This window comes from Natator depressus, chromosome 25 (genome assembly GCF_965152275.1).
Source record: "Natator depressus isolate rNatDep1 chromosome 25, rNatDep2.hap1, whole genome shotgun sequence".
Classification (NCBI taxonomy): Eukaryota; Metazoa; Chordata; order Testudines; family Cheloniidae; genus Natator; species Natator depressus.
In genome coordinates, this window is record NC_134258.1 from 16,490,882 (window position 1) to 16,514,114 (window position 23,233).

Consider the following 23,233-nt stretch of genomic DNA (forward strand, 5'->3'; position numbering starts at 1 on the left):
CACTCAGTGTTACTAAACTTTAAGGCATTGTGTATTTCTTATGCTAGTATTGCGTCCTGTAGAACTTACCTGTAATTAAAAAAGGAGGAGATTAAAAGCTGATCCACTGAAACCTGTCAGTTAAAATGTGCTGTCTGTAGGTTCTCACAGATTAACAATTACATGTTTTCTGCAATGAACTGCAGATTAAAATCAGTCAGAGTTCACCGCTAACTAGTTTCTAGGTAAAAGTTGTTGATTGCAAAAAAGAGAGAAACAGATTTTTTTAAAGTACAGGAAGTTCCTGTGTGGGTGTCAGTGATTGGGTTATAAGTAAAATTCAATACTCTAGTGCTTTGATCGTGGGACCTGCTGCATTTACCCCACCCTTACCCACTTCCTTTAAATGCAGCACCATGCATTCCACATTGTGGTTTTAACAGTACTGCTAACCAGTGATATTAGTGGAAGAACCTTCACCACTAACCAGTGTGTAACCTACAACCTCTTCTTCATTTTTATTGCTTGCTTATAGTGGTTGTGACTTTTTTAACCTTGAAAGAATATAAAAATCATAACATTTTGAAATAAAAATGTAATCTACTTATAAATGTGCCTTCTGCTTACAAATGGCTGTTGATATAGCATGCAGTATAAATTAATGCCTGTAATAGTAATTTTTAAAAATAACTTCTGATTGCTCTAGTTTTCTCTCCTTTGTAAATTTGGAATTTGAATTAAATGTCTTGTATCTCAATAACTAATCTATTTTTTGTATGTACGAACTGTTGATGTCTGCAGCGATAATATATTTGCCATTAGTATGCCGCACTTCCATGTTTTATTGGAACACTAACAAAGTAACAAATTGCTGGAAAATAATCACATAATATTTTAGAATTCAAAGGAGTAAGTGTTAAACTCAGTGTTAAATAGAAATTGCTTGGCTATTATTTGTTTAAAAAATCTAGATATTTAAATAAATATTAAGTAGGACTTCCCATTCTCCTGGACTATTTGATGCCATATATTTTATGTTTACTTTTATATATGCTTGGATAAAATTTTAAACTATAGACTCTCACCAAAGCTGGAGAAATTAGCCAAGATTTTAGATTTTTTTTTTTCATTCTGTATCTGTGAGTCTTGTCTACTATGGAAACTGAATTTATAAACTGGTATCTCAAAGGTTAGTGGTTAGCACCTCTGCCTTTGAGTGAAGGACTTTAATTCCGTTCCCACGTTGTTCTTATAATTGGTATTATTTCTGAGCTGTCAAAATATCACAAGAAATCCTGAGAAGACGAAAACTGTGAACCTCCCGCTGAGCTGGCTTCAATTAAGTATGACCCTGATCTTTCAAAGGGATCAACTTGTTGGAGCTCTGTTGGCTTCAGCAGGATTCAGTGTCAGCATTAAGGTCTGCATAAGCGCATCCCTTTTCAGGATCAGAGCTTACATGAACAATAAAATAAATAATTGACCTTTCCAAAGCAGATTTATTAAACATATTTGATTCTGAGACCCTTTTAAATTTCTTTACATTTCAAAGCATTAAGATCCTATCCTACTACCAATAAAGGCAGTAAAGTCTCCCATTGACTTCAGTAGCAGCTGGATCAGGTCCTATGTGACCTTTTCCTCACCTCATGAGCTGGCAGATGAATGCAGATGGTATCTGAACCTTGCAATGTGTGTAAAAGTGTCAAGAATCTTTTAAATACAATTTAAACAATATTTTTATCAGACTATCCTGCAAATTCCAAGTTCAGTTGTGTACATTATTCCATCATCTGCAGGAAAGATACTTCCCTAACATTGAAGACAGGGGCTTTGCCATAGCTTCAACACATGTAAGTTAGTTGGAGCGGGTTATGTCAACCACAGTAAAGAGCTCCCAAGAGCTAGAGGTATGGGAATGGTAGTCAGTCCCTAGGATGAGCTGTTTCCATTATTGTGCAGTTCATATGCTACATGGCTCTTATGGACTGTTTAGGGGGCAGAGGCCCCAGTTTTAACATCCCAAGTGTGAATTTCTATTGAGAGAAAATGTGAGCACAGGTTGACTCTGGAGCTACAGTGGATGAATGACTACATAGAGATGTATAGGTATGTATTCATATACATATCAGGTTTATCATTCTAGACCATTCTGACATTGGTTGCTCTCTTCTATATTTGCAGCTTCCTCCTCCTTTATGTTAATGATAAATATAGTTATTTTTCAAATGTTACTTCTCTAAATCTAAGGTATTTTATGGTTTGACTATTTGACATCTTCTGAAACTTTTAGATCTGTAAAAATAGTTCAGGATTTAGTACTCTCAGTGTACAAAGGGGTAAGGACCTTAGGTCAGCACTGCCTTTTGCATTGCACAAGAACACTTTTAGTAGTGTTTGTTTTTTCCTCTCCTATGTCTCTCAATTGGATGGAAATTAGGACAAAATTTTGTTCAATTTCTTGTTAAAATATGGAAAACCAAGGTTGAATGCTATATGTCCTGTGGATACATTAGCCTAATTTTCTTAAAAAGCCATATTTTTAATAAAAATCTTAATTGCCTGAACACTTAATACAAAAGGCTTATCTGAACTCTTATCACATTTTTATTATTTAGGCTAAATCCTTTACTGACTTGCATCCAGTGCAATATCACTCGGCACAGTATTTGGCCTATGTATTTCTTCAGATTACTTTTAAGAAGAGAATACTTGTTTTTGATGTGAAACAATTATTAATTATGCAGTATAGTTGAAATTGATTAACAAGACAAAAGCAAATACTAAACTTCCCTTGCAGTTTTAAAATTTTATGTTCTTCTTTACTCAGGGCTGTACTTTATTTACTTGTGTTTATTCAAACCACGTGGATGGCTTCCTTTGGGAGGCAGAAAGAATATAAAATGGCTTTATTTAATTAGGTCCTCAACCAAAAAGGTATTGACCTTATTCCCACTCATGGCTAAGCACCTCTGGTTTTGCAGAGCTTTGTAACCTTCTGGATGCATGTTTGGAATAGTGTGGATGCCTGCTCATGGCTCTGTAAGTTGATGCCCATGATTATAAAAAGGTGGTGCAGTCCCCAGTCATCTCAATTCCTCCTCCTTTGCGGCTGTGAGCAGGAACCTCAGCTTTAGAGTTGGTGACTGACAGGAAGGCGTATTTTTTTCATGACTTCCAGAAGATCTGACAGTTAGGTTACAATACAGGCATCCCTTGTTGTGTAGGATAAATGACTCATGGGTGGAGCAGCTGGCCCAGCCACAAACTAAAAATTCCATTCACGTTTTGATTCTGTTGTTTTATGATGGTCTCTTATACTGAAGATAATAGTTCAGTACTAATTGATGAAGCAAGTTGTTCAGAAGATAATTTACCTGCTCATTTTTCCCCAACATAACAAAATGATACAGCAGTAGCAACTTATAGTCAAGGTTGCATAATGATTTCTATTCTAACCTCCTCTTTTAGAAGGTTCATAACTTTTGGAAATTTTCACTTTTCCAGAGACATTTTTTCAGGTCTAATGTCTTTCAAAGGGGTGCCTGTTTTGTTTTGTTAAGTTTAAGTAAAAGTGGTTGCAAAAATTTTGTGTACAAGGAGAGGGAGGGAAATGTGTGTATATATACGTTTTTCATTTGGTGAACAGCTCTACAGCCAAAATAGCTGAGAGTCTGAAATACGGCAAGGAAATAGCCCTTGCTGAGGAGAAATATCAGAGTATTCTGAAAAAAAAAATAGTTTTGGTTTTACTGAGTTATGATCACATACTGAAAATGTGCAGTACATTTGTACTCCTTTTCTATAAGCTTGTAAAGTGACCAGCTAAGGAAAGGTGCATTCCACGTCTATGGACTGGGTGGATAATTTAGCTGCTTGGAAACAAGTTTATTAAAGTTAGGACAGACTGCTGAACAGTTGGTAAGATGCCAAGGAGGAGCCATGCTGTGAAGTACTTTACAAACACTGCAGTCCCCAAGGCTTGCATGAATGGGGCTTCCTCTTGCATATCCGAGTTGCATGAGACAGGAATCCAGGTACTGTCACAAGTAGTGTCCAGATTATGGATTTTACACTCATTACTGACAATTTTTCTGCAAACTAGCAGAAATCTGAAATCCTAGATAGTGAACCTTCTACTCTTTATTAATTTTTGCACCCTAGAAAGTTCCATTCAAAAAGCTACTTTGGGTACATTTAAAGTTGCATATATAAGCGCTTAAATCAGGCTGTGCTAAATTTAATGTGATATGTGTAACCTTAATTCTCTACCCCTGTGTGTGTGTATTATTATAATATGGTCACATGCTCTTTATCATGTAATACAGTAAAATATCTTTTTTATTGTTTTTGTATTTCTGAGAGAAATTTTAGGCTCAGACCCTAAATGGAGAATCTAACAAAATCTATCAGAAAAGATCAAGGTCTTCATTTCTGCATAAATGTGTTGTTACTCCATCCCACTGCTTCATTGATAAGCCAAATTCTGTAATAGCACACTACACCAGTGCTGCCTCAGTGAGATACTGAGAATAAATATTCACCCTGAACTCCAGTGCTGCCTCTAAACAGCCACCTATGTCACTTGCCTTAAAGCTGGTTTTGGGGTATGAAATTAAGATAAGCGCTTAGTATGGGTGGAGTTCATTACTAAGTTAACAGCATTTACTGTGGTAAATCATTTTGTTCATCATCTTTTTGCTGAAGTGAGTCCTCTGTGTGGTTTAGGTGCACCACTTGGGTAACTGCTGAAACTGCTGTGGTTTCAGAATAGGACCTGTTTTGCTTTTTTGTAAAGCTTTTTTCCCTGAAACTGTTAGCTAAAATACTGACATAATAAGAAAGAACTGCAAATGTTTATTTGCATTTTCCTACTTCCAAACCTGAAAAGGCATTTTACTATATGAATTTCATTGTAAAACTGCACATTTATTTAATCTCCAAGGAATCAAAGTTGAAAGTGTCCTCTTTACTCAGTCATCATTAACGACATATGTTTACCAATTTTCTGTTACCATTGTTTGCTTTGTTCTCTTAATTTTGTTGGGAATTTGGGGTTTGATTTGGGTTTTGGGTTTTTTTTGGTCTGTTTGTATCAATATGAAAAATAACTTGTACCATGCTTCTCATACCAGCCTGGGTTCTTGTAATTGCACACATGTAGGGCCAAAGACATGCTGTGCACCCCATTGTACATTTACTTAAGTACCTGGTGCAACTCTCTATAAATCAATACAGAATTTGGCACATGCTGCATTACAAAGGGAAGCATTTGAGTGCCAATGATAAGATTATAAATAAGATTATTAATTGGAGGGCAGTGGTAAGAAGGAAACTAGTACATTGGAAGACCTAATTCAGTAAAGCAAACATTTTCCAGCTTTCAGAATCAGAGCATATTTGCCAGGTGGAGGGCCTTCACAAGAAGAGCCTTCACTGGAGAGCATCCATCACCTGTAAGTGGTCACTGGGATTGGTTTATCCAAGGTGAGCACTGCCTAAAAAGGTGTTGCAGGTTAGAAGCAGGACTTTTCCATCTTTGACATGTGTTGCTTCAAAATAAATTACCAAATTAAAACTGTCTTGAGATAAGTTTGTTTAATACAAAAAATGAAGAAAACAGCATACATAAAGTGAAATTGAAGACTTCTAAGTTAACAGTAACTCCATAGTATTCATAGTGACACTTCCTTTTGCAGCAGATTCATTCTTTTGTGATCTGAGCTAAATATGAAGCACAAGAAACCCCAATGCTCTTCACATGTGCTACGAAACCCACCATGGAGCTTCATGCAAAACATTAAAGCAGACAGTTTAGAAAAAACAGTTTTCGTGAGCAAATAAGTTGCAAGACCTGGGACCACAATTCCAGTTATTGATTCCAAACAGTGATTTCAGCAACAGAAAATCTAACAGCTAAGAAAAGACCACTTAAAATGGAACAAGCTCGCTCTTTACAAATCTGCCCAGTGGGGTTTGGTATTAGAAGCTATAGGGCCAAATTCTCCTCTTGTATACCCTTGCAGCCCTCTGACTTAAATGGAAATGCACAAGTGCTTCTGAGGAGAATTTGCCTGATTTGGGGTTAGAGAGCACACTTAAAAACCACACTTTTAAGGGCACTTGTTCAAGGACAGCCTGAATCTCAAATTAGGTTTTCAGGCAAGAAAACCTAAATATTCCAATTTTGCTTGTAGCCAAAATTAATTATTTTAAAAAATAAAATTGTGTTTGCACATAAGATCCTCTTGCCTGTAGAGCCTGGACTGTCAACAAATGACAGTTTTTATCTTTTAACAGTAATAGTCCAAATGCAGAGTTCCGTATTTTTTTAATGAATAGATTTGCATGGGTGTATGTGAGAGAGAGATCTCCCATCAGATGTGGCCAAGAGTGGGATGTGTTATGAATATAATGAGGTGGGGGTTAGGGGAGTTCAAAGACAATCTGAAACTGGCAAAGGGCATGAAAGAAAGTCCATATTAGAAGTGAAGAAAGCTAATACTGCTGCTAATTCCTGTATATTTTGTGTAATTTCCTTACCTTGAGGACAATCTGCTACTTTGATCAGCCTTGTTTTTAAAAATATATTGGCTGACCATGAGGCTGAAACCTGAAGTTGACATTTATAAACAGTTTCTAGTATCTGTTGTATTAACTAGAAGTGCAACATAGGGCATATAAAAAACTTGCCATGAGCACTCTTCCTCAAGTGCATCATGAGGACCAACTGGCTGAGCAGAATCAGAGGAAGAACCTAGCAAAATTGCAAGCAAATCCATTTTTTTCTGCCATACCTTGGCATTTAAAATGAATTGGAGGGCAGGATATCCATGTTCTTTTTCAGCCTCAGTCTGTACTCTCTGAACAGTGATTGTACCCAGGTTTTTAAGTGCAGATGATGAGCTTCTTTGGCCACCACTTAGGGTATGTCGACGCTACGAAATTAGGTCGAATTTATAAAAGTCGATTTTTAGGAAGCGATTTTATACAGTCGATTAGGTGTGTCCCCACTAAGCGCATTAAGTCAGCGGAGTGCATCCACAGTACTGTGGCTAGCGTCGACTTTTGGAGCATTGCACTGTGGGAAGCTATCCCACAGTTCCCGCAGTCTCTGTTGCCCATTGGAATTCTGGCTTGAGCTCCCAATGCCTGATGGGGCAAAAACATTGTCACGGGTGGTTTTGGGTACATGTCGCCAGTTGCCCCTCCCTCCATGAAAGCAACGGCAGGCAATCGTTTCGCACCTTTTTTCCGTGCAGAACCCATACTGCTGTCAGCAGACGGTGCAGTAGGACTGCTAACTGTTGTAGTCATCCACCGCTTCCACTGCAATTCTGCTCTCCTGCAGCCGACATACCATGGCAAGGATGGAGCCCGCTTAGCTCACCGCTGCTCTTGTGAGCATTGTAAACACCTCACGCGTTATCCTGCAGTATGTGCAGTACCTGCAAAAGTAGGCAAGGAGGCGACGACAGTGCGATCACAATAGTGATGAAGACATGGACATAGACTTCTCTCAAAGCACGGGCCCTGGCAATTTGGACATCATGGTGGTAATGGGGCAGGTTCCTGCTGTGGAACGCCGATTCTGGGCCCGGAAAACAAGCACAGATTGGTGGGACCGCATAGTGTTGCAGGTCTGGGATGATTCCCAGTGGCTGCGAAACTTTCGCATGCGTAAGGGCACTTTCATGGAACTTTGACTTGCTTTCCCCTGCCCTGAAGCACAAGAATACCAAGATGAGAGCAGCCCTTACAGCTGAGAAGCAAGTGGCTATAGCCCTCTGGAAGCTTGCAACGCCAGACAGCTACCGGTCAGTCAGGAATCAATTTGGAGTGGGTAAATCTACTGTGGGGGCTGCTGTGATCCAATTCGCCAATGCAATCACTGAGCTGCTGCTATCAAGGGTAGTTACTCTGGGAAATGTGCAGGTCACAGTGGATGGCTTTGCTGCAGTGGGGTTTCCTAACTGTGGTGGGGTGATAGACGGAACGCATATCCCTGTCTTGGGACCAGACCACCTTGGCAGCCAGTACGTAAACCGCAAGGGGTACTTTTCAATCGTGCTGCAAGCACTGGTGGATCACAAGGGACGTTTCACCAACATCAACATGGGATGGCTGGGAAAGGTGCATGACGCTCACATCTTCAGGAACTCTGGTCTTTTTGAACAGCTACAGGAAGGAACTTACTTCCCAGACCAGAAAATTACCATTGGGGATGTTGAAATGCCTATAGTTATCCTTGGGGACCCAGCCTACCCCTTAATGCCATGGCTCATGAAGCCATACACAGGCACCCTGAACAGTAGTAAGGAGCAGTTCAACTATAGGCTGAGCAAGTGCAGAATAGTGGTAGAATGTGCATTTGGACATTTAAAAGCTCGCTGGTGCAGTTTACTGACTAGGTTAGACCTCAGCAAAAAGCAATATTCCCATTGTTATTGCTGCTTGCTGTGTGGTCCACAATATCTGTGAGAGTAAGGGGGAGACTTTTTTTGGTGGGGTGAGAGGTTGAGGCAAATCGCCTGGTGGCCGATTACACTCAGCCAGACACCAGGGCGATTAGAAGATTAGAAGAGCACAGCTGGGTGCCCTTCGCATCGGAGAAGCTTTGAAAACCGGTTTCATGACTGACCAGGCTATGGTGTGACAGTTCTGTTTGTTTCTCTTTAAAGAAAACCCGCCCCCTTGGTTGACTCTACTTCCCTGTAAGCCAACGGACCTCCCCCCTTCGATCACCGCTTGCAGAGGCAATAAAGTCATTATTGTTTCAAAATCATGGATTCTTTATTAATTCATCACACAAATAGGGGGAAGACTCGCAAAGTAGCCCAGGAGGGGTAGGTGAGGAGGGAAGCACCGGGTGGGGTGGTGGATGAGGGGAGGAGGGAAGGACAAGGCCACGCTACAGTTCAAAACTTATTGAATGCCAGCCTTCTGTTGCTTGGGCAATCCTCTGGGGTGGAGTGGCTGGGTACCCGTAGCTCCATCCCCAGACATGTTAACAGATTTTTCCAGTAGCTATATTGGCCACAAACGCATCCCAAGTCTTCAGGGCAAATTAATCATTAAACATGCTTGCTTTTAAACCCTGTATTATATTTACCAAGGTACACTCACCAGAGGTGCCTTCTCCAGCTTCATGGTCCGGGAGCCCACCTTGGGAGGGTATTGGCTCCAGGGTGATGAACAGTTCCTGGCTGCTGGGGAGAAGGGATTCTTCGCTTGCCTGCTGTGCGCTATCCTCAACCTCCTCCTCCTCCTCCACAAAATCCTCATCCCTGTTGTGTGAGACTCCCCCCTTGCAGGTGTCCACAGACAGTGGTGGAGTAGTGGTAGGGGCCCCCCCCTAGAATTGCATGCAGCCCATCATAGAAGTGGCATGTATGGGGCTCTGACCTGGAGCAACTGTCTGCATCCTTTGTTTTTTGGTAGGCTTGCCTCAGCTCCTTAACTTTCACGCAGCACTGCTGTGTGTCCCTGTTGTATCCTCTGTCCATCATGCCTTTGGAGATTTTGGCAAATATATTGGCATTTCGTCTTTTGGAACAGAGTTCTGCCTGCACAGATTCTTCTCCCTATACAGCAATAAGATACAGTACCTCCCGTTCAGTCCATGCTGGAGCTCTTTTGCGATTCTGGGACTCCATGGTCACCTGTGCTGATGAGCTCTGCATGGTCACCTGTGCTGATCAGCTCACCACGCTGGCCAAACAGGAAATGAAATTCATAAGTTTCCAGGGCTTTTCCTGTCTACCTGGCAGTGCATCTGAGTTGAGAGTGCTCTCCAGAGCGGTCACAATGGAGCACTCTGGGATAGCTCCCGGAGGCCAATACTGTCGAATTGCGTCCACACTACCCCAAATTCAACCCAGCGAGGTCGATTTTAGCGCTAAACCCCTTGCCGGGGAGGAGTACAGAAATCGATTTTAAGAGCCCTTTAAGTTGACTAAACAGGCTTGGTCGTGTGGATGGGTGCAGGGTTAAATCAACCTAACGCTGCTAAATTCGACCTAAACTCGTAGTGTAGACCAAGGCTCAGTATTAGATATCACTTATCAGTACAGGGTTTTTGATGGTCTCAGAATACCTAAAACAGCAATATCTTTCTATACCTTTATAAACAACTCAGAATATTTAGGAGTCACTGATAAGTACTTTTGTCAAGATGATAATTTTTCCACCCTATTTACTAGGAAATGCAGATGCAAAATATTAATAAAATTTCAATGGGCAATCAATTCTTGGAACTAGTTTCTGATGCTGTAACTTTCTGATATTCAAATGACATAACCAAAAAGGTTCTCTTTATGTAGAATCATTATAAAATGGCACTGTTGCTGTAGCAACTCTGTAGTTAAGGGTATAAAAGCTATTACATCCTAACCTATGTTTTTTAGCATCTTATAAATTCCTTTTTGGATCAAATTTCTCATACTTATTCTAATATTAATTTGTTTGGAAAGTTTCAAGGAAATAGTGTGTGTATGTCTAGGGGGTGGGGTTTTTGTTTTTTGCAACTTCTGCTGTTGCATGGAGGTTGCATAAAAGTGTTGTAATAATATTTTTCGTTGCCTTCACATAACTAAAAAAACCTCACTTTTTAAACGTTTTAAACTTACTGTACAGCTAATGAGGGCAAGTGCTTGTGACAGGTTAGAAAATATTTGATTTTGATATAAGTAAACATTGGAATGTGTTAATTTTAAAGCTTTGACAATATATTTTTACATTTTTTACACAGTCAACAGTAGAAAGAAAATAAGATTGCTCTGTGGATGAGGGGAAAGCAGTGGACGTGTTATTCCTTGACTTTGGCAAAGCTCTTGATACGGTCTCCCACAGTATTCTTGCCAGCAAGCTAAAGAAGTATGGGCTGGATGAATGGACTGTAAGGTGGATAGAAAGCTGGCTAGATCATAGGGCTCAACGGGTAGTGATCAATGGCTCCAGGTCTAGTTGGCAGCCGGTATCAAGTGGAGTGCCCTAAGGGTCGGTCCTGAGGCCATCTTCATTAATGATCTGGAGGATGGCGTGGACTGCACCCTCAGCGAGTTTGCAGATGACACTAAACTGGGAGAAGTGGTAGATATGCTGGAGGGTAGGGATAGGATACAGAGGGACCTAGACAAATTAGAGGATTGGGCCAAAAGAAATGCGATGAGGTTCAACAAGGACAAGTGCAGAGTCCTGCACTTAGGACAGAAGAATCCCATGCACCGCTACAGACTAGGGACCGAATGGCTAGGCAGCAGTTCTGCAGAAAAGGACCTAGCGGTTACAGTGGATGAAAAGCTGGATGTGAGTCAACAGTGTGCCCTTGTTGCCAAGAAGGCTAAAGGCATTTTAGGCTGTATAAGAAGGGGCATTGCCAGCAGATCGAGGGACATGATCGTTCCCCTCTATTCAACATTGGTGAGGCCTCATCTGGAGTACTGTGTCCAGTTTTGGGCCCCACACAACAAGAAGGATGTGGAAAAATTGGAAAGCGTCCAACGGAGGGCAACAAAAATGATTAGGGGACTGGAACACATGACTTATGAGGAGAGGCTGAGGGAACTGGGATTGTTTAGTCTACAGAAGAGAAGAATGAGGGGGGATTTGATAGCTGCATTCAACTACCTGAAAGGGGGTTCCAAAGAGGATGGCTCTAGACTGTTCTCAGTGGTACCAGATGACAGAACAAGGAGTAATGGTCTCAAGTTGCAGTGGGGGAGATTTAGGTTGGATGTTAGGAAAAACTTTTTCACTAGGAAGGTGGTGAAGCACTGGAATGTGTTAGGTAGAGAGGTGGTGGAATCTCCTTCCTTAGAAGTTTTTAAGGTCAGGATTGACAAAGCCCTGGCTGGGATGATTTAGTTGGGGATTGGTCCTGCTTTGATCAGGGGGTTGGACTAGATGACCTCCTGAGGTCCCTTCCAACCCTGATATTCTGTGATTCTATGATTCTAAAATTAATCTGAACCATACAATACTATATTGTTGTGGAATTAAATTTTTTAGCTGAGACAGCCCCTGTTGTTTTAATCTGCATTAATTTTCCCCGAATGTTGTGTGCACTGAATAATAGTCATCAGCACCTCCTACTGATTCACTGTGCATTCTGAGAAGACATAAGACTGACTCACCTAGCTATCATAAAGCATGTTTTTATATCCTCTAAAATACTTGGAGCTTGAACTCAATTCTTATTTTTATATAAGGTCATCCTGGAGTGAATGTATTACAGAATTCATATTAAGTTACATATCAAAGGACTGGATGATTCCAAACAAATGATTTTAATAGTCAAAATAGACCTTATCTTGTGGGCCTGGTTACTACTTTGAATGGGCAAACCATCTGAGAATACCAGGTATTCTAGTCTTCTTTATCTTTCTTAGCAGTAGCTGATAGTAAATGTCTTTGTTCCCTTCGGATTTCATAAACTAAGGAAAATTTGATCTGTGTGGTACTTGGATAAAAGAGCTTTAAGAAAATAAGGAAGGTCTGGAATTCATAGTTTTATATGCACCAAGGGCATTAAAAAAGGGCTATACAAACACTTGGGGCTTGTCTGCACTGCCCTGCAGTTCAGACTAAAATGCTGCACTGTGTGGATGCTGCAGATGTGAACTAAAAGGTTCCTATTTCATATTAATATAGTCCTCTAATGTAAACTCTGCATTAAACCCCTATGGGGACACTCTCATTCATGTTAAATTCACTCCTTTTGTTCATTAACTTCAGAATGTAGGTGAGCCCTAAGTATCCATGTGGACCCTTCTACCATGCACTAAAAGTTCCATCCTGGACTACTCAGGGAATTAATGCAGGCTTTTTCCTTGTGTAGACAAGAACATAGTCTGCTCCTGTTTCAGAGTGCAGTACTGAACTTTTAATGCACAGCAGCAGATTCCACATGAATACAGTGCACATCAGGCTAGTGCCGGGTAGATTTACACCCCAGCTTGCTGTGAACTAAGTTTTGTATTGATGAGCCCTAATTTGTGCTGTTTTTTATCCTTTGGAATCTCTTCCAGGAGTTCTATTTAAATTTCTCCATGTACTTTGTAACTGATTTGACTTTTATACCAAGAAGGGTCAAGTCAGATATTTGTTTCTAGGGGAGCTGAGTTAAGGGTTGTTTGTACATCTGTGAGGAGTGCTAGCTTAGGAGACCATGTCAGTTTTTATTCTTACCTGGTTTATTATTTAGCTCAGGAAATTGCCCTTGCAAAAATGTTAATGCATATTTAATATCAAGAATTTGAATATCAAGGCTAGAATATGGAACCTTTATTCAGGCTTGTCAGTACTTACACAAGTAATCCCATTAACTTCCTTAAAGTCAGTGTCAATGCTTATAAGAATAAGTGCTTAACAAGGGTAAGGGTTACACAATCAAACACAATTAAACAATTCTTTGTTTCCTCACCAACTTATTTTCCTCATTGTGCATATACTGTACACTGCAAATGTGGATGGATGAACCAGTTCTGGAAAAGAAAATATATATCTACAGATAATAGTAATTGTTTAGGAAAATCTGATTGTTTAACATAGTTGTTCAGTGTTTGGAAATGTAAAGCGTTAAAGGCCAGATTTTTAAAGTTGTTAGACATTAGGTCCCTAAATCCCTTTAAAAATCTGGCCCTTAGTGCTCATTCTTCTTTATTATTTAATGAAAGACCCAAAATCAAACTAAAATGTCTCTACCTTTAATCAAGCAAAGTTAACTACAAGTCATAATTGACAAATATTTTTGATCAAATGCCTTTATATATTGGTCTTCTATCTTCTTAAATTTTGTCAATAGTATTTTCATAAATCTAGATAAACTTATTGCAAGTGTTTACAAATAACATTTATGAAAATCCATGAAGAGAGAAACAACTGTTGAGACCTTTTGCAGGGATAATGGGTGCTGTGATATCAGGTTATCTTTTAGATTATTCCAAGAAGAAAGGATGATATTACAGTAAAAGTGCATGAAGGACAATCTCCTACTTAGGGATTTGCATTTTCCATGGTAAGTAACCTCTCTTTTTCTCCTTTTTTTTTTTCTTCTCCTGAACTTTCCAGGTAAAAGTACTCCTGTAAGCCAGCTCGGGTCTGCAGATTTTACCAAGCCCCATGATCCATTCCAGCCATTTGGGGCTGAGAGCAGTGACCCGTTTCAAAGTAAAAAGGGGTTTGGGGACCCGTTTAGTGGAAAAGATCCATTTGCTCCTTCCTCTTCAAGTAAAACTTCTAAAGACTCTTCCTTGGGTTTTGCAGACTTCAGCTCTGTAAGTTAAGTTCATTGTCTCTGAGCAAACCACTTTCTGCTCTGCTTGCCGCAAACTCTTAGTTTTTTTTGTTTTATTTGCAGACCTACTGTCCACTGGCTTCTGTCTTAGTACCTTCATGCTGTCCCCATTGTAGTTCTGTATTAATATTTCTGTGTAAAAAGGCATTTTCTCTCAATAATAAAGGAGTTTTGAGTTTGATACTCAATTTTAAAAGGATTTGTTTTCTTTTAAATTGTTTTACTACAGTGTGCCTTTTCTCTCAAGATATTTGTAGCAAAATCTGTGTACCGTTTTTGTTGCATGGAGGCTGTTTTGTAGTTGATTTTTTGAAGCCAGGATGTAAACATTCCTCAGAAATAATTGTTGAAGACATTTATATAGCAGTTTCACCATATCCTGAAAAGTAAATCCTTAAAACAAAGGGTTCCATATAGTATTTGTAACTGTTTGTGAAAAAGTTCTGACAGTCCTGTCACAATGTTTTCTGTATGCACTGGAATATGAATCATAAAGAGACATATACAAGAGAGAGATTGAAAATTATTAGCTGTGGAATTTTGTTTCAATTACTGATTATATATTTTATGAAATTTAATGTTGATAAATGCAAAGTAATGCACATTGGAAAGCATAATCCCAACTATACATATAAAATGATGGGGTCTAAATTAGCTGTGACCACTCAAGAAAGAGATCTTGGAGTCATTTTGGATAGCTCTCTGAAAACATCCACTCAATGCACAGCAGCAGTCAAAAACGCGAACAGAATACAGGGAATAATTAAGAAAGGGATAGATAATAGGACAGAAAATATCATGTTGCCTCTAAATAAATCCATGGTACGCCCACATCTTGAATACTGTGTGCAGATGTGGTCACCCCATCTCAAAAAAGATATATTGGAATTGGAAAAGGTTCAGAAAAGGGCAACAAAAATTATTAGGGAAATGGAACAGCTTCCGTATGAGGAGAGATAAGACTGGGACTTTTCAGCTTGGAAAAGAGACGGCTAAGGGGAGATATGATTGAGGTCTATAAAATCATGACCTGTGTAGAGAAAGTAGATAAGGAAATGTTGTTTACTATTTCTCATAACACAAGAACTAGGGGTCACCAGATGAAATTAATAGGCAGCAGGTTTAAAACAAATAAAAGGAAGTATTTCTTCACACAATGCACAGTCAACCTGTGGAACTCCTTGCCAGAGGATGTTGTGAAGGCCAAGACCATAACAGGGTTCAAAAAAGAACTAGATAAATTAATGGAGGATAGGTCCATCAATGGCTATTAGCCAGGATGGGCAGGAATGGTGTCCCTAGCCTCTGTTTGCCATCCTTTTTGGGAATCTGGGAATGAGCAACAGGGGATGGATCACTTGATGATTACCTGTTCTGCTCATTCCCTCTAGGACACCTGGCACTGGCCACTGTTGGAAGACAGGATACTGGGCTAGATGGACCTTTGGTCTGACCCAGTAGGGCCATTCTTATGTTCTTACATAGAGAAACCCTTGTTAAACAAAGCAAACTAAGGTCTGTTTTATAGAACCAGTATATTAACATCCATATTGCACCCCATTAGAAAAGATCAGACGGTCTTACAGCAAAGCCAAGTGCCTTTCCAGGAGTAAGTACCAAGTTTTCAAAAAGCCTGGCTTTGTTTCTAGTGTTGGCAGATACATTTACAATGACTTCAAATGTAGTATAAGAATAGCTGTTCTAAATGCTACTGGTGGTGAATAGAAAATATGTTCCATACAAAGCCTCCAGCCTGTTCCTTCTTTCATGTGTTTAAGTTTTTTGTTCTGGATTGCACTGCCACACAATAAAATTACCAACTCAGTCTATTCTTTTAAATCTGGTGGACGTATTTCACTGATAAGTAGGTGTTGGTTTTTATTTAAAAAGTTTAATCTCAAGTGGTATTAATTTTTAAACAGTTTCCCCCAGTATTTCAGTTCATAGTAAAACGTGTATCATTCTCCTCCCTGATGTATGTTTAGCTGAGGTCCTCTGTGCATATTTTTTTAGTTGCCCTCAATTCTTTAGTTTATCTGAAAATATCAAAGCTCTAAATATTATTAAACTTTACCATAATTAGCAAAAGTCTGTTGAAAGTTGGTATGCAGTTAAATTCTGTGACTGTATACAAAATGGTGACATAATAAAAATCAGACACAAAGCTTGCATTATCTGCAATTTTTTTGAATGGTACCTAGTTTCTTTTTTCGGGAACAAGGATGTAATGTCTAAGCATAAAAATGGAATTACTGTTACCCAGCGGTGATTATTGTATTTACAGAGTACAAATATTTCTTAGCTGACAGGCTTGAGTAAGTCATCAATGATTTATACCAAATGATTAACCAGTGTCATTTCTTCCATTTAAGTTTGTGTTTATGCCCCTGTGCCATCAGGGTTGTAGAAGATAGGATCAACCTTGGAAAGTAGAAAAAAAAAATAGGATCTGAATAACCATTTATCATTTAGCTGGTCATAGCTTAGGTTAACTCTTGTCGCTGGACAGTATTTAGTCTGATAAAACAAATTTAAACTTGCATTTGTAAATGCTCTCTATTGCCCTGAGAAATCTCTTCACTAAGTGCTCCTTTAAAAAAAGAGAGGTTTATTTGTTTCCCTGTTCTATTCAACATTATTTTCTTTCTGGTTGTGTACAACACAGGATCACGTTTCCACACTTAGTAATACTTCACCTCATGCTTTGTGAAGTCATAAGTAAGCCAGATATCTCATAAACCAGGGAAAGGATTGTGCTTATCTGTTGGTTGGAGGAACCTGTTCTCGATTATGAAAATTGCAAACAACTCCATTTACAGTATGTTTTCTGACATGAAGTGTGGAGCTGTAGGATCTGCAATTGCCATGTTGGTTAGCTGGAATTCTGCATGATTACAAGCAAAGAGAAGCTGAGGATTTCCTTTAGTTTTTTAATTGTTATTCTAGTGTTGTTGTTTGAATTACTGAGTTGTTGTTATCCATTGGATTTAATGAGTGTGATTCCATTGCATTCTTGACTTTTGGATTGACATAAAACATGAGTCTTGGGAGCTGACAAAACATTGTGTTAGTTCATTTTTCAGATATTTCTAGTTTATAACTGGTAGAAAAAATTGCAGAATTCCAGTAATCTTACAAACAGTAGAAAAAGACAAGCCAGGTGAGTCTTCCTTTTGGTGGAAGGTAAAATTTGTCCCTTCCACCAACAGAAGCTGGTCAAAGGGACAATCTTTTCGTTCCACCAAAAGAAGTTTGTCCGATAGAAGATATTACCTCACTGACTTTGTGTGTGTCATATCTTGGAACCAGCACGGCTACAACACCACTGCAAACAATTGATAGAAAGCACATTTTCATTTTCAAGGAACAGAGCATTCAGAACTAAGCTCAAAGATTGCTCTTTATTCAATGCATATGAAGTTTTGTCACATATTAGACATATTTTCCCTGCATATGATTGGTCTTCCCTCCACTTATACTAGGCCATTAATGTACTTGTTCTAATATTTTGAAAAATATATCAATAATTTATTATTTGAGTGTTGTTTTCAGATACCTTGTACCAAATGAAAGTACCTCTGATAATGCATATTAAATCTTCATGTGAGAACTGTCTTTCAACATCAGCTTTTGTGGAAAAATGGACAGCAATAATAATGTTACACTGATTTATTTTTAGCTCGGTAAAATAGATTTTTATGGACAATCTGCACATAGAACAGTGATGATATTGAATTGTTAGGTTATACGTTCCAACACTAACCATTTAAGGTTCATTTAGACAGACTTGAACTTTCAGAACCCATGTGACTTGAGCATTTAAGAAGTACAATCAAAATTTGAATGAGCAACAGGGAATGGATCACTTGATGATTACCTGTTCTGTTCATTCCCCCTGGGGCACCTGGCATTGGCCACTGTCAGAAGACAGGATATTGGGCTAGATGGACCTTTGGTCTGACCCAGTATGGTCATTCTTACGTTGTTTAAATTCTAAAAACAAATAACTTCTTTTAATCTGGTGGTGATTATAAATTATACTTACATAATAAATAGGGATCTTCATATTGATACAAAAGTATGCTTTGAAATGATGTTTGATCATGCTAGCACGTTATGATAATGTAAAAATGTCAGTCATCAAGAGTTCCACACTAGTCAGAAATCCAGATTTGCTTTGTCTTGAATCCACGTCACTCTTTTAGTAAGCTTTTCTAACCACACAACATGATTTCAGATTATGTATGAAATAAACATGTTTGTTTTTAGAAAAGTCTTTAGAAATATGCATCTTATCCTAAGGAATGAACACCACTGGTAAACTTACTTTTTCAAAATGTTGAAAAAGTATCTGAGACCAAAAGCGATTAGCTGAAGCTGATTATCTCTCTAAAACTTTAAAAGTAACAATAATTTCACCCTAAATCCCATCCCTAGGATTTTCCTTTGAATGTTAGGAAACTTTGGTAAAATTCTGGCCCCACGTAGTCTGACTTCATTGGGGTCAGGGTTTCACTCATTGTCTTGAAAATCATATATTTACAATTTAGTGAGCTTTTAAGCCTTATTTACTATTCACTGAAATAAGTTGTCATAGGAATGGACTGCACAGTTTCTTGGTTTCAAAGGTCAAGTTGCTAAGATGCAATGCACTTGTATTACTAGCTTTGCTTTTCTGACATCAGTTTTTTAGCAGTAATAGCAGGAGGAGCTGCCAACAGCCAGGGTAACATAAAGATAAACCACAGCGTAACTAAAAAGGTCAGAGAATTGGGCATAGATTAACATTATTAATTTGGACCTGCAAGAAATGTAATCTTATACGTTTGTTTAAAAATAATATGAAGCATGGATATAGTGTGTAATGGAAAGGTAGATTCTTGGGAAAATGTACATGAGACATAATAAACTAGATAAGTGCATGTTTATTATTGTTATTATTTATTATTTAAATTTAAACATATGCTTTCTTGAATTGAGGGCTATATGGATAAGACAAAGTTTGTACTGGATGCTGTAGCAAAATAAGCCAGTGCAACTATGTATTGTGCTGCATTCAAAGATATGTCCTATCATGGACCAGGGAGGTGGTATTCACAGTTTATACAGATTTGATTCAACCAAAGGTGAAATTTAGAATTCTATGCACTGCTTTTCCCTTCTAAAAAAATCAAAATAATACATTTTTCTGAACATTCAAATAAGTATCAGAGCAATTTTTTAAACAGTGGAAATAATACAAAACTAAGGACTAGTTTTGCAAATACTTACTATCCGGCAAACATTTGTGTGCATGTTTGCTGGACAGTGGGCCCTTAAAGATTAAACAGTAAAAACTAATCATTGGTTTTATTTAAAGGTAAAATAAAGTGTTATTTTGATAAGAAAATAATATTTCTCACATTTTATACAAAATCCAATGCAATCAGTTTTTAATGTCCACTTCTTTAATATGTGAAACTCTGTGTAATATTAGGGATGCTTATTATTGGAATAATTTTGTACATTGCTTCCATGTATTGAAATTATTTGATAATATTAAAAAAAATAAGATGAATATTAAAATGTATTTTATTTCTTTAGTGTTTGTTGCAAAATCATTTGGATTCTTTTATATTGTTTGCTACTGTACTGCCTGAAAAACTCTGCATTTATTTTATAGACAATTGCAAAAGCAGAATTTTACTTTTGATCGGATGGTGAACCTTCCCACAAATCTTCAGTCTCCAGGTTCATTATTAACATGTATCACCATTTACAGAAACTATTACAGAAAACACTTCACAGTGTAGTGGCATATCAGTAAATAGCTTCCAATTTTTGTCAGCTTGAGGCTAACATCATAGTATGGTTGTAGGCTGCTATACCCTCAAACTCTTCCAAGTAATTTTGCCCATGGATGTAGAGTTCCTCTCTATCCCCAGATCTTCTGGTCACTCTCTTGTATGCATTTGGGACCTGGATTCAGGCAGGACAACATCAACATGCAAAGTTTATGCCTTGGGTGGGAGGAGGAAGGTATTAAGTAAAAAGATCAGTGAATGGAGTAGGGAAACCAATGAGTTTATTTCTGGTTTCAACCTAAAAGTGATAGCTTTATACGTCTTGTTACTTGATGCACATTTCTTAATGATTTAGATCTACTGCATGTTGCATACTATTTCTGCTGTCTTAGTTTATATTTCTTTTGTTTATTAACGAAGTTTCCATTTTTATTTTTTAGTTTGGAAATGAGGAGCAGCAGCTGGCCTGGGCAAAGCGAGAGAGTGAGAAAGCAGAGCAGGAGAGGCTGGCTCGATTGCGAAGACAAGAACAGGAAGACCTTGAATTGGCTATTGCACTCAGTAAGGCTGATATGCCAAACTCTTAAATACAAGTCTTTGGGCTCCACCCAATGCAAGTCAAACCCTTTAAAAAAAGGTTTTGTAAAATTTTTGTTTTATGTTGTTAAGTAATTGTAGTCACCTTTAAGTCAAAGCATAACAAGATTGGCTGGTTATATCAAACTGGGCTCTCCATGGCTTTTCAAGTACATAAGGCACAGGAAACACACTGTAAAAATTGTATTATACTTCCTAGATAAAAATTACTGCTTGTAAGAAATGTAACGTATGACCCTAAGGTACTGAAAGCAAAGTTTCGTTATAATGCAGACAGTGTTGCACACAATAAGCTGCAATTTGTGAATCTGGCTTTTATTACCTGAATTCCATTGTCATTGTTTTAAGGCTGCAGTATGAATAATAAAATTATAGAAAATGACACTTGTTAAAAAAAAAAAAAGGGTATGTTTATAAAATTATCACTTAGCTTTCAGTTCTTTTTGTTACATTTATTTAATTACTCATAGTAGGCCAATGACCATAAAACCACCTAGCTCAAAGACTTTAGGGCAAATTATTTCTTAGGTGTTCACCTTTCATCTGTGAGATATGGCTTATCTTATGAAAGAAACTCTGATTATTTATATATTAGATGCATAGCGACACAACTCGTGTAGAGTCAATCATATTTTGAATTCAAAGCCTATGAGACTTAATAGCTTCTTCTTATTTAAACATGATTATTTGCATAAAAGTTTTTTTTAATATTTGTACATGGTGGTATTAAAAGGAGTGATCCTGATATTGTAAATTAGACAAATGATGACTCAGTTCTAAATCATGGGATAAAATATAGTTTAATTCCATGAACAAGCATGAAGACAGGAATTATCGTGTTTGAGGCTTTTTCTACATAATGTTGAACAATTTCACACTTTTTAAATTTTAATTTTGAACTGCAGTCTTCCCTGCAACCATATTTTCCCTTCATTTGCTCCAACAGGCAGAATATAGGGCTATTATTTGTATGATCCAATTGACTATGTTACAATCTCTACCTCGGAAGTGATTAAGTGTGTGCTCTCATTTTTAAATATTATGGTTGATGATTAATCTTGCTGCCCGTCATTAAAAGTTATACAACTGTTGTACAGACTAGAAAGTTCTTTATTTTAAACTAGCCCAAGTTCACACAGAATTTATTTGCCAGATAGATAGAATAAATGGATATTCATGCAAAAGTTACAGCAATATTTGTAGAACAGATAGGCTTAAAAAAACAGCCTATCTACTGATAGCACTAATTAGGCCAGTATGTCCAGCTTTTTTATAGACTTCCAGAATTCAGGGGGGATGTTACATGTATTTTATAGAGGTAATACAACATGTATTTTACTTGTTACGGATATAAAATGAGTACTTATGGTATTTTTTGCTGTGAATTATTCATTTATAGAAACTGCCTTTTCTGGTAAATTACAGGAATCTCAGCACTTCATTTGTCCTTGCCTGTACATGTGCATTTTGGCTAGTTAACATTCTGAATGTCCAAAAGTGTGGCCCTCCGCTTGTAAAACATTCTCTGTTGGATAGCATTGTATTTCTTCATCTTCTGTAATGTGTTTACATTTTTGTGTGTCCCTGTTTTATTTTTTCCTTTCACAATGATGTTAGTGCCTGTTTTTCCAGTCAAACAATCCCTACATTCTAATTGCCTCGTTCTGGATACTTTCCTCACACAGACATAAGAATCCCAGTAGGGATTATTTTTTCTGATGACTAGTTTTCAGACCTAGAAATGTAATTAAACATTGATTGTCTCAGGACAATGCTGCATTTGCATTGAAAATCGACTCTAAATTAAGAACATACATTTTAAGGTCTTCTGACAGAATATATTTGACAAAACTGAAGCCCATCATTTCAGAAGACATTGTACAGAGTTGCTGATCCCTGAATGTGTGTGTAACTCCTGTTTAATGTTATTACAAATGCTATGGGCTTTTAAATTTGAATCATGAGGGGAGAAGAGACCCCTAAATATTAACAAAACATATATGTTTCTGTGTTGTCCTGTATTTGATGTAACAAGCTGCCATGAACGCTGTTGGAAATAATCCTGCCATACTTTCAGTACTTGATGATCTATGTGGTCCCTTCCAACCATAACTTTTTCTGTAAAGTATATTATGGAGAGTTTATGGGCTTGTGTACATGATAGTATAATGCACTCTGTGTGAGTGTGATTTCTAAATCACACTAATGTGTTATGCATTAGTTGGTCCACGTTGACCCCTAGTGTGAATTAACACAGTACTGGTTCAAAAAGCATTATGTTAATGATCATTAATGTAGTGCTGTTTGAACCAGTGCTGCACTAGACAGATCTACATGGACTGATTAGTGTGCTACACATTACAGAGGTGTGATTTCTAAAGCACATTAGAGTGCATTACCTAACTGTGTGGACAAGCCCTAAGTTATCAAGTCTGATTTCAAAAGTTTCAGAACACTCTCTTTTCCTTTGGTCCACGACACACTGAGCTCATGAAAGCAAATTAGATCTACTTGTAGCTAACATCAATACAAAGTTTTTACCATTAAAGGGGGTTGACTGTAGTATATACTTACATGG

General features: G+C 38.0%; 1 protein-coding gene across 5 annotated transcripts in view; it reads left to right on the forward strand.

The window, feature by feature from the left end:
* EPS15L1 (epidermal growth factor receptor pathway substrate 15 like 1) overlaps positions 1–23,233 on the forward strand; it is an 80,097-nt gene that overhangs the window by 53,043 nt on the left and 3,821 nt on the right. For 4 of the 5 annotated variants that reach the window (XM_074939839.1, XM_074939840.1, XM_074939841.1 and 1 more), the window contains 2 exons: positions 14,050–14,255; positions 20,499–20,619. In XM_074939839.1, coding sequence (XP_074795940.1) covers positions 14,050–14,255; positions 20,499–20,619 — 327 coding nt within the window. Of the gene's footprint in view, positions 1–14,049; positions 14,256–20,498; positions 20,638–23,233 lie in introns of those variants that run through there. The other variant, XM_074939843.1, reaches the window with a different exon arrangement.